Source organism: Poeciliopsis prolifica, unplaced genomic scaffold (genome assembly GCF_027474105.1).
Source record: "Poeciliopsis prolifica strain line A6 unplaced genomic scaffold, Auburn_PproV2 SCAFFOLD014, whole genome shotgun sequence".
NCBI lineage: Eukaryota > Metazoa > Chordata > Actinopteri > Cyprinodontiformes > Poeciliidae > Poeciliopsis > Poeciliopsis prolifica.
In genome coordinates, this window is record NW_026562389.1 from 12765001 (window position 1) to 12777229 (window position 12229).

Here is a 12229-nt window from a genome sequence, read left to right on the forward strand (position 1 = left end):
TTCATGATCAATGTTTCTCATGTCCAGACCAATTTCAATAAGTATAGGATGATGATCACTTCCTATAGTTGATTCTCTTAATATTTTCCAATTACTAATCCTGGCAAAATTCTCTGAAACTAAAGTTAAATCTAATGCTGATTCATATCCATTTCTAATATTAATCCTCGTCCCTTCTCCATTATTGATGCAAACCAATTGTTTTCTGTCCATTATTTCTTCCATCACCTCTCCATTGGCAACATTCCTATTACAAACTCTCCAGGGAACTATGAAGAAAAAGATTCAACTTTGATACCAACAGCTGGACCTTCTGTGACAACAACATTGAAACAACAGATCATCTCTTCTATTGTGTGCAAACTGGAACATTTTGGAGAAACTTTCAGGCCTGGATCTCACCAAAACTTTCCTTACATCATCCCTTAAAAGGAGAGAATATAATATTTGGACCCACCAGAGACAGAAGAACCGACATCATTCTGAACAACCTGCTGATCTTCGCCAAATTCTTCATCCTCTGCTGTAAATGAGGAATAGAAAAGCTGACTTTTCAGCTTTTAAAAACCTTTTGATGGAGAACCGCTTCAGGACCTTAAAACTGATGAAAACAAGCAGGGAATGCAGCTCTGACCCGATAATGATCTGAACTGATTTGAGACCTGAAGCCCCTTTGCCTTTATCTGTTTGTTTTTGTCGTTCTACTTTCTCGCTGTTTGATGTCTGACAAATTTGATTTATTTCTAATTTAACTTTTTATTGTTGTCTTATAATAATATGTGTGCTTTAAGCCTGTAAGACTCGATTTCTCCAGGAATGTACATGCCACGTGATCTTGTACAATTGTTAAGTGTTAAATAACAGTAAAAAAAACTTGGAAAAAAACCCATGAGGCCCCTGATCAGTGACAGAAAGGAAGGAGATTAATCTACAGTTTTATAAATATTTGATAAAAACTTGCAATGTTTTGTGAGAGAGGACGCACTAAAATATTTAGTATTAATCAGAATCTCTGAACTGTAGGTCCCATGATGCATCTGGCTAGTCAATCACAGACTGATTAGTCTGATTGGGCAGCTCCACTGCTGTGCCTGCGATGTGATTGGCCAGCTGAGCGTAGAGGTGGGACTTGAGGAATCGTGGGTAACTGTCTGGCCTCCATCAGGCTGAAGACCTGATCCTGCGCCCGCTGGAAGGAGGCGGGGTCAACACCCAAACTAAGGCTGTGATTGGTGGAGTCTGACCTGGAGATGGAAGAGTTGAGTCACCTGGCCATTTAATGGCCCAATCAGAAGAGATGCAGACAGAAAGCCTCACCTGTCGCGCTGCATATGGAGATAGGAACTGGTCATAGATCTTCCGAGATTGAGTGGCCATCTTACTGAGGGAGTTTGTCCTCTTAAACTTCTCCACAGCCAACCAGAAGTTCAGGTTTTCCTTATTGAACTCTGACCTCATAAAGTCACGAAAGACTTCCACACCATCTGACCAATGACAACGAGACACTGTCAGCCAATGGAGACTGGCTCTCCCCTGACTGCTTATTGGTCCAAGCGAACAGGAAGTCTTACGCTGAGTGGTCAGCAGAGCTTTCAGACTGTCTGCCCATCTCCTAACCTCTCCTTCAGATGGTCTGGAAGACAAAGCAGAGATCCGACCAACAGTGCAGTAGCACGAGGAACCGACCAGAGTCAGACAGAACCAAGAATGACAGAACAAACTCCACCAAGGAGAACCAGGACCCAACTGGGGGGGCAAAGACAATCCTCCAAGGGCGCTGTCTAGGTTGAGCAGTCTGGGAAGGTTTTACAGGGTTCCTCAAAGGTTCGACAATGTTCTACAAATGTTCTTCAGAGTTCTACGGGGCTCCTCAATGGTTCTACCGGATTCCTCAATGGTTCTACCGGATTCCTCAATGGTTATACAGGGTTGCTAAAAGGTTATACCGGATTCCTCAAAGGTCCTAGAGCAGGGGTGCTCTAACTTTTTGAGACCAAGATCTACTTTTTCTCTCATCAGCCGGCTGAGATCTACCTCATGACATGAAGACATACAAATTAAAATGAAACCCTATTGACTCATTTTCTATGCAAATATAGATCAGAAATGATAAAGTGATAGAAAACCTCATGCAGTTTCTTCCTCAGTGAGATTCTGACACTGGGAGCAGGTTACTGGTTTCTCAGTCAGAAGCTGGTTGTAAACCTGAGGCCAGCAGGTGTCAGTCAGTTATGGTGGATCTGAAATTTGGTTTGATGACGTCACTATGAGAAACTGCAGACTGATAGGAGGAACCAAAGAGCAACCAAAGGCAAATCTTCTGAATTTGGGATATAATTAATGTAATTTGACACAATTATTGTGGAAGCCATTTGTTTGTTAAAACTTAATCAAATATATTTGTCCTATTTGATGTTGGTTGTGACGTTTACTGCAAACGAACGAGGTCATTAGTCCAAGTCTGTCGTTTATTGAACGTTCAGAAACTCCAGCGACTGTGATGAAGCACAGCGAAGGAAAACAAAGTAAAATAACCCGAACAACTCAGAACCTCTCGCACCTTTTTACTCTCTCTCTCTCTTTATCGTTAAGCACACCCGTTGCTGTGGCAAACCGCCTGCGCCCCGCAAGCCGAGCAAAGATTACGTTAAAAACGTTCAGTCCGTTACGATATCAGGTTCAGGCTTATTATTATTTAATGAAGCTACAAACGTTTTGGATCTTAGTGAATATTTTTGATAAGTCTGTCAGAAGAGGAAGTGCTGCTCTCAGCGTCCTGCAGAGATCACTCAAACCTCCCCGCGATCAACCGGTAGATCGCGATCGACCGGTTGATCGCGATCGACCGGTAGATCGCGATCGACCGGTAGATCGCGATCGACGTTTTGGGCACCCCTGTCCTGGAGGATTCCTCAAAGGTGATGACAAGCAATGAGGAACAGGAAGTCAGCTGATGTATGTCGACTTACAAACTTTTGGTTTTCTTCTCCTTCAGCCTGAAGTTGCTGGATTTTCCTTCCTTTGAAACAAAACAGAGAAAATTTGTTTGGAACCAGTTTGAACTAGTCAAAAATGAGGCCACAGGGGGCTGTACTGGTCCCTGATTTGGTTGAACTGGTTTGTTATTGGGTTAACAGATCAGGGCTAGAACCTTGTTTCTAACAAAAAAGCTCTGACCTGGGAGCTCATACTGGGTCATACTGGTCTGTACTGGTTAGACCTGTAGTATGCTCATTAGCATCATGCTGTTGGACTGGGTGTGTGGTTCTGGTTCTACCTTGGCTCCATTGAGCAGCAGCAGCATGGGTGCAGAGATGCTCCTTCCTTGGTCAGCTGGGGCAGGCAGTGGGGAGGGGGCAGGCTTGGGTCAAAGGTCAATGTCGGTCTAAGTTGACGGATAGTGCTGTCAGACAGGAAGAGAGGCAATCGAGCTTCCTGTAGCAAGGAACCCTCAGAGAGCGAGCGGCGCAGGACTGAGGAGAACAAAACATTTGACCAATTGGTCAACCAGCCGGTTGATGCAGTTTGGTTTTAGGCAGTGACTCGACACAGTCTACTTCCTGTCTTCGGTTGGTAAATGTTGTGGAATAAAAAGGTGTCGTTTTTATTCCTGATTTGATCAGAATTACTGAGTAAATAAAAACAGGAAGCAGTTTCCTCCTGATGAAGACAAAATGGCCACCCTGCAGATATCATCAATACTCAAAGCTCTGATAGCTGATCAACCAGAAGCATCACATTATCTAAAGATCCAAAACCAATAGAAACTGGTTCTGACCCAGTCTGGAAGGTTTCATAGCCATCATGGCTGATCCACTAGGTTCTCTCTGGTTCTGGTTCTGGACCCACCAGTGGGTCCACAGCAAACCGGCCAAGGTTCCATAGACCCCCAGCTCTCTGCTGTGACAACCAGAACCAGGGATCCAAACCTGGTTATCGTCTCTCTGCAGCCTGTAGAACATCTGGACTGACCCGGAGGCCTACAGCCGCGCTCTTCCTCCTCCTCTTCCTCCTGGCTGGTGGGGGGGCGGAGCCCCGAACCCCCAGAGTCCAACACCTCAGAGGAACTCTCCCCCTGCTGCTGCTCTGGGGGGGAGGCAAAGGGGTCGCGGGGCCACGTGGAAACATGGGGGAGGGGTCGCAGAGAGGGGAGAAAGGACAAGATGGACAACAGACGAGTCTGAGAGCTGAAGGAAGGAAGGAAGGACGTTGTTCTTTTGTGTATCTGATGTGGCGCCCTATCAGGGTGCTTACCTGCCAAGGGAGTGTGGTCTCCATGGCGACCAGGCAGCGCCGCCGGTCGTCCCGGAGACAGAGGCCGACCCGGACCTTCTGCTCGGCGTTGAAGGCCTCCAGGCTGAAGACGCACCGCCAGCCGCCAGCGGACCTCTGCAGGAGGTGGAGCCTTAGCGGTTCCCACGGGACTAGAACAGGAAGAGGAACGAATTCACTTCCTGTCGGAGGGGCAGGTCTTCACCCGGCAGTGGGAGGAGGTCGGGTCCAGGAGGACCGGCTGAGGTTCTGGTACCTTCTCTGAGCCGGAGCGCATTCAGGTACAGCGGGCTCCGGAGGACGGTGCAGTGACCGCCTTCCTCCTGTCTGGCAAGAAGCAGCAGGTCGGAGAAGATCAGGACGGAGACCTGGAGACAGGGAGGAGCTGAGAGACGCTTCCACCTGACGTTCTGGAACGAACCAGAACCATTTCCTCCAGTTTTATTAGACCTGCTGAAGATTTCCAAACCAGGTCAGAACCAGAACTTGGTACCTTGGAAGGAAGCAGGTGGGCCTGGTGCAGAATCATCTCCTCGGACATGCGCAGGGTTCTGACCGGGCTGCAGAAGTCCAGAGGCTGAAACAACACACACGTCATGGTTCTGGACCAGAACCAGGTTCTAACTGAGCCAACCTTAATGTTGGACCCATGGCAGAGTTCTAGAGTTGGGGAAAAATTTTGACCTGGACAAAGAAGGGGAAGATGACAGTTTTTGGTGGAAGTGATGTGTCTCCATATCCGGGCCACAGCAGATGGGACTGAAAGACGGTGCAGTTCTGGTAGTTTCCATGGTTACCAGGCGGATTCTGGAAACGGGAATATTAATCCTTGAGATGCTGCAGCTAAATGTCCAGAACCAAGCAACACCTGGCAGGTACACCTGAGTGATCAGCCCATCAGAGGCCTTGTTGGCAGGCAAGCGTTGGGACTCACCGGATTGTAAAGCTGTGGGTGGAGCCACGTCTCGCACACTGAGCCCAGCTCAGGTAAACCTCTCCAGACCGCCAGGATGATCCGAGACGGACAGCTCCTGGTGGGACACTGCAGCTTTAGAACTGAGGGTCGGTTCTGAGAGGGCGGAACCGGGGTGCGGGGCTACCTGATGGCCTGGGCCAGGTCGGCGCAGGTCCAGGATTCCACAGGAAGTCCGTTGAGCTGGAGGACCAAGTCTCCCTGACGGAGTCCGGATCTCTGAGCTGGACCGCCTACCAGAACCGACCAAATGAGACCAGGCAGATTTCCTTCACACAAATTTAACCAGTTCAACCAATGCTGGCTGCAGTTCAGCCTGCATTGGTTGAACATCTGGTTCATTTAGGGTTTCAAGAAACTTGTTTAAACCAGTTTAAATCTGATGTGAACCAGTTCACATCAAATTAAACAGGTGCAAACTGGTTGAAACCAGTTTGAATTAATGTGGACCAGTTTCAACCAGTTCTCCATGTGATGTGAAGATGGTGGGAATCTCACCCGGATCCACAGCCTGGACTCTGACGGGATGATCGGAGAAGATGGCGAACCCAAAACCGTCCAACCCCCGGAGAATGCTGACCTGCAAGAACCGGACCAATCGGGTCAGAACCGACCTGTCTCCCTTTCCCCTTGACCTCTCTGTGACCCCAGTGTTCTGCTCCTGGTGGTTTCTGTATTTTGGTCTGAGTGAGCCCTCTCATCCAGAGAAGTTCTTTGGACGCTTCTAAGGAGGCCCTTCTGTGATTGGCTGCTTCTGCAGGAGGTACCACCAGCTGATTGGTTCCTGAAGCTTTCAAATCTGGGCCAGGTCTTGGCATAGCAATCAGCAGGGGGCGTCAGAGTGACCATCAGGAGCTCTCATATTATTCCCATAGCAATGCTTGGGAGGCTGTCACTGAAAACTTAGGAAGTTTTCTAGTTCAGTCCACATGTCTTGAACCATTTGTACTGTGTTTCTCCATGTACAGTATATGGTGTGCCTTTTATGAGTACAGTCTGCATGTACTAGGCCCTAGTTTGTACTTCTAAAGTAGACTAAACAGTGTGACCTCATCCTGTTGAAGATGGCGCAATGCTAAATGTGCTGAAAAGATTGGGGTTATTTATTTTAAAGCATACATTGACTTAGCAATGCTAAGTCATAGCAATGCTTGGGAGGCTGTCACTGCCTCCCAAGCATTGCTATGTTTTTCTCTCAGGATAGTACATTAACATTAGCAAAAATATTAGCATTTCACTGGTGCACTGCCACTTTCCACCTCAGCAGAAAGCTCACCGTGGGAGGCAGTGACATGCCGTTTCCCTAAAATAAGTTTTTAGCCATTTTTCTTCTCGTCATGTTGAGCGCACTGAATGGAGGAAGTCGATATGACAACATGCTAGTGGTACCGCTGGCAGCATTTAGGCTAATTTTAACTTGTGCACTAGTTTTAAGCTACTGAATGGAGTAAGTTCTTGTTAGTCAATAAGCCTGTGATTTTCCACATGCTATTATTATTTTAGCTAAGCTTAAAATTGATGCTAATTTTTAGCATCACAATGCTGGGTTCCAACCGACAGGCACACTTTGGTGGGCCCCGTTTCAATTTGTTCAGAAATATTATAGTTTATTTATGTTCATCTCTAGAACAGAAGCAGAACCCGGTTCAGCTGTGGTTCTGCTCCAGAGGTCCATTCGGGTCTGAGCCATTTCCATGGTTTCCATGACTCTGCAACCAGATGTAGCGACGGAAAGGTCAGCTCATCCTGAGCCTTTGTCGGCACAAAGAAAGGTAAATGTCCCCGAGTTCAGACTGACAGGCTGAAATTAAACCCTGCAGGCCTGAGGGGCCGGCAGCAGGGAGGATTCTGTTCCTGGTTCCGGTTCCATTTCACTGCCAGACCTCGGATGGATCAGAACAGTCTTATGAAACCTGAGGGAGGTTGTGCTTCCAGTTCTGTGTGAGGAACCCAGAGGGATGAGACAGAATTTCTTCAACAAGAACCATGACCCGACAACACAACAGATTGAATCAATTCTGTAAGGCCAACTGAATGTTCCATGCTTTTATTTTGGTGACGTTCTGTATAACGTATCAATGGTAACAGGACAGAGCTACTGAAATGAAAGAAAAGGTAAAGAGCAAGAAAAACGCATAAAAAGCAACTTAAATTTCAGTCAATAAGGAGCAAGGTCACGGCGGCTGAAGTATTTTTATTCTCCCTGGGAAACACTGAAACGGGAAGCATCGCCGTGTTTGTCTGACCAGCTCTGGACCAGGAAACGGGTCAGAACCAGATCCAAAACAAGTCCAGGATACACAGAGCCTGATACTACAACCAGAAGCCGACTGGAATCGTTCCAGTCGGTTCTGAACTTTGACCCGGTTTCTGAAAAGAACAGAAAGGTTCTGATCCAGGCAAATGGACTTCAGAAATGAACTGTGTGAAATATTCTGATTGTTCTGAATGCTTTATGTCCAATCAGGTTATCATCTGTTTGATTAAATCAAAGTTTGAAGGTCATTTCAGGGTCATCTCCTGTGACCTCTGAAGCCATCAGATTCTGTCTGCAGGAGATTAAATAAAAATTTAATACATTAAAACGGAAGAAACAGAAACAATTTTCTGCAAAACTCAGACTAAATTCAGTTTCTTCAGAAATGGCCTAGTCCAATCCTCACCTCTCGCCCAACACAATCCTGAGACTGGATTTTCTGTCTGAACTCAAATCCAGGAAATCTAGACTTGAACATGTTTGTAGTAAAAACTTTTTAGTGCTACGTTTGACCCGGGTTCTGAAGAGGTTCTGGTGGTCAGTTTGGGTTTGCTCACCACCAGGCGACGAGACCCGCAAAGAACCGAAGACTCGCAGCTGGCGACTTCGCCGTAGTCCGAGTCCAGACCACTGAGCCCTCTGGATGCCATGCCGTGTCGGGTCGACACTCTGGGTCCACCGGAGCGGGTCGTGGTTCTGACGGACCAGGTGGTGTTAGCTGTGCCTCTGGGGTGGTTCAGGTCACCGTCAGGAGCCGAGTCCGGATCCGAGTCCAGAGTGTGTCTGAGGTCAGCCGCCAGGAAGGATCCGCCATCATCCTCATCACTTCCAGTATTGAACGAAAACCAAGCCGCATTTTTCCAGAACATCTTGATGATCCAGGTCCAAACTAACCAGTCCAAACCAACTGGTCCAAACCAACCGTCCAAACCAACTGGTCCAAACCAACCAGTCCAAACCAACTGGTCCAAACCAACCAGTAAACCAACTGGTCCAAACTAACCAGTCCAAACCAACTGGTCCAAACCAACCGGTCCAAACCAACTGGTCCAAACCAACCAGTCCAAACCAACTGGTCCAAACCAACCGGTCCAAACCAACTGGTCCAAACCAACCAGTCCAAACCAACTGGTCCAAACCAACCGGTCCAAACCAACTGGTCCAAACTAACCAGTCCAAACCAACTGGTCCAAACCAACTGGTCCAAACCAACCAGTCCAAACCAACCAGTCCAAACCAACTGGTCCAAACCAACCAGTCCAAACCAACCGGTCCAAACCAACTGGTCCAAACCAACCAGTCCAAACCAACCAGTCCAAACCAAGTGGTCCAAACCAACCAGTCCAAACCAACCGGTCCAAACCAACGAGTCCCACAAAGACTCAGTGAGAAGCAAACAGAACCAGCGGAACCCTGCGGTGTTCACCACGCCCCCGAGGTTCTAATGGTTCCTGTTGAGCATTTGGAGCCACAATGAATCATCGATCGGTGGAAGGTCCGAATGAGGCCACTTCAGATTCTGAGACCAGAACCGAAACTCTGAAACCAGGTGTTCTGTCCAAGCATCAAGAAGAAACAGAAATGTGCAGTAAGATCCAGAACCATCAAATCTAGACCCGACACCAGAACCTCAGATCGGATCAGAACCGCTCTCAGGTCCGGTCCATCTGACTCGCTTCGCGGGGAGCGAGTGAGAGAGAGAGGCGGGCGGGCGAGGCACTGAAGTATTCAGAGGGTCACATGGTTTATGGCCTGTTTCTCATCGCCATGGTAACCCCCGAGCGGAGTGCTGCCCCTCCCTCCTTTATAAATATAAGACAGGTGGGGACAGAAGAGGACAGGTGAGGAATGGTGGGGACAGAAGAGGACAGGTGAGGAATGGCGGGGACAGAAGAGGACAGGTGGGGACAGAAGAGGACAGGCGGGGACAGAAGAGGACAGGTGAAGAACGGCGAGGACAGGCGGGGGCGCCAGTGGGACCCACCTCCTGCCAGCAGAATCAGATCCACTTCCTGGTTTCCTCCTCATCCAGGTCTGAATGATGAAGGTCATCTGTGACTCTTCCTCCTCATCTTCACTGTGCAGCTGCTCAATAATTCAGCACTTCTGTCCCTGACCCGGCTGGACCCAATCATGCTGCAAACCGGTGAGTCTTCTTGCTTCACTGCAAACCAGTCGGATTTGAACCCTCCTGCAGTGGCAGCTTGATGCTGGTGATGCAGGTGAGGGAAGCGACCCACTGGACCGCTCCCAGTGAACCCAGAGAACCCAGTGAACCCAGAGAACCCAGAGAACCCAGTGAACCCAGAGAACCCAGTGAACCCAGAGAACCCAGAGAACCCAGTGAACCCAGAGAACCCAGAGAACCCAGTGAATCCAGAGAACCCAGTGAACCCAGAGAACCCAGTGAACCCAGAGAACCCAGTGAATCCAGAGAACCCAGTGAACCCAGAGAACCCAGTGAACCCAGTGAATCCAGAGAACCCAGTGAATCCAGAGAACCCAGTGAACCCAGTGAATCCAGAGAACCCAGTGAATCCAGAGAACCCAGTGAACCCAGAGAACCCAGTGAACCCAGTGAATCCAGAGAACCCAGTGAATCCAGAGAACCCAGTGAACCCAGTGAATCCAGAGAACCCAGTGAATCCAGAGAACCCAGTGAATCCAGAGAACCCAGTGAACCCAGAGAACCCAGTGAACCCAGAGAACCCAGTGAATCCAGAGAACCCAGTGAACCCAGAGAACCCAGTGAATCCAGAGAACCCAGTGAATCCAGAGAACCCAGTGAACCCAGAGAACCCAGTGAATCCAGAGAACCCAGTGAATCCAGAGAACCCAGTGAACCCAGAGAACCCAGTGAATCCAGAGAACCCAGTGAACCCAGTGAACCCAGTGAATCCAGAGAACCCAGTGAATCCAGAGAACCCAGTGAACCCAGTGAACCCAGAGAACCCAGTGAATCCAGAGAACCCAGTGAATCCAGAGAACCCAGAGAACCCAGTGAATCCAGAGAACCCAGTGAACCCAGAGAACCCAGTGAACCCAGAGAACACAGTGAATCCAGAGAACCCAGTGAACCCAGAGAACCCAGTGAACCCAGAGAACCCAGTGAATCCAGAGAACCCAGTGAATCCAGAGAACCCAGTGAATCCAGAGAACCCAGAGAACCCAGTGAATCCAGAGAACCCAGAGAACCCAAAGAACCCAGTGAACCCAGAGAACCCAGTGAATCCAGAGAACCCAGTGAACCCAGAGAACCCAGTGAACCCAGTGAATCCAGAGAACCCAGTGAACCCAGAGAACCCAGTGAATCCAGAGAACCCAGTGAACCCAGAGAACCCAGAGAACCCAGTGAATCCAGAGAACCCAGTGAATCCAGAGAACCCAGAGAACCCAAAGAACCCAGTGAACCCAGTGAACCCAAAGAACCCAGTGAACCCAGTGAATCCAGAGAACCCAGTGAACCCAGAGAACCCAGTGAACCCAGTGAATCCAGAGAACCCAGTGAACCCAGTGAACCCAGAGAACCCAGTGAATCCAGAGAACCCAGTGAACCCAGAGAACCCAGTGAATCCAGAGAACCCAGTGAATCCAGAGAACCCAGAGAACCCAAAGAACCCAGTGAACCCAGTGAATCCAGAGAACCCAGTGAACCCAGAGAACCCAGTGAACCCAGAGAACCCAGTGAATCCAGAGAAACCAGTGAACCCAGAGAAACCAGTGAATCCAGAGAACCCAAAGAACCCAGTGAACCCAGTGAATCCAGAGAACCCAGTGAACCCAGAGAACCCAGTGAACCCAGAGAACCCAGTGAACCCAGTGAACCCAGAGAACCCAGTGAATCCAGAGAACCCAGAGAACCCAGAGAACCCAGTGAACCCAGTGAATCCAGAGAACCCAGTGAACCCAGTGAATCCAGAGAACCCAGTGAATCCAGAGAACCCAAAGAACCCAGTGAACCCAGTGAATCCAGAGAACCCAGTGAATCCAGAGAACCCAGAGAACCCAAAGAACCCAGTGAATCCAGAGAACCCAGTGAACCCAGAGAAACCAGTGAATCCAGAGAACCCAAAGAACCCAGTGAATCCAGAGAACCCAGTGAACCCAGAGAACCCAGTGAATCCAGTGAATCCAGAGAACCCAGAGAACCCAGTGAACCCAGAGAAACCAGTGAATCCAGAGAACCCAAAGAACCCAGTGAACCCAGTGAATCCAGAGAACCCAGTGAACCCAGAGAACCCAGTGAACCCAGAGAACCCAGTGAACCCAGTGAACCCAGAGAACCCAGTGAATCCAGTGAATCCAGAGAACCCAGAGAACCCAGTGAACCCAGTGAACCCAGTGAACCCAGTGAACCCAGAGAACCCAGTGAATCCAGTGAATCCAGAGAACCCAGAGAACCCAGTGAACCCAGAGAACCCAGTGAATCCAGAGAACCCAGTGAATCCAGAGAACCCAGAGAACCCAGTGAATCCAGAGAACCCAGTGAACCCAGAGAACCCAGTGAACCCAGAGAACACAGTGAATCCAGAGAACACAGTGAACCCAGAGAACCCAGTGAACCCAGAGAACCCAGTGAATCCAGAGAACCCAGTGAATCCAGAGAACCCAGTGAATCCAGAGAACCCAGAGAACCCAGTGAATCCAGAGAACCCAGAGAACCCAAAGAACCCAGTGAACCCAGAGAACCCAGTGAATCCAGAGAACCCAGTGAACCCAGAGAACCC

The 12229-nt window shown here is 49.0% G+C and overlaps 1 protein-coding gene across 1 annotated transcript in view; it reads right to left on the minus strand.

Annotated features, from left to right (window-relative positions):
* LOC129366057 (regulator of G-protein signaling 3-like) overlaps window positions 1-9498 on the minus strand; it is a gene marked incomplete at its 5' end in the record, with an annotated part of 12071 nt that extends 2573 nt beyond the window's left edge. The window contains 14 exons of the mRNA XM_055039644.1: window positions 1-1244; window positions 1318-1484; window positions 1572-1633; window positions 2970-3019; window positions 3278-3473; window positions 3973-4081; window positions 4255-4424; window positions 4529-4640; window positions 4766-4849; window positions 4957-5079; window positions 5207-5303; window positions 5373-5478; window positions 5744-5825; window positions 9487-9498. The exon at window positions 1-1244 is cut by the window's left edge and continues 2573 nt beyond it. Of these exons, the coding sequence (XP_054895619.1) occupies window positions 2992-3019; window positions 3278-3473; window positions 3973-4081; window positions 4255-4424; window positions 4529-4640; window positions 4766-4849; window positions 4957-5079; window positions 5207-5303; window positions 5373-5478; window positions 5744-5825; window positions 9487-9498 (1119 nt within the window). The remainder of the gene's footprint in view (window positions 1245-1317; window positions 1485-1571; window positions 1634-2969; window positions 3020-3277; window positions 3474-3972; window positions 4082-4254; window positions 4425-4528; window positions 4641-4765; window positions 4850-4956; window positions 5080-5206; window positions 5304-5372; window positions 5479-5743; window positions 5826-9486) is intronic.
* Window positions 9499-12229: the final 2731 nt, after the last annotated feature.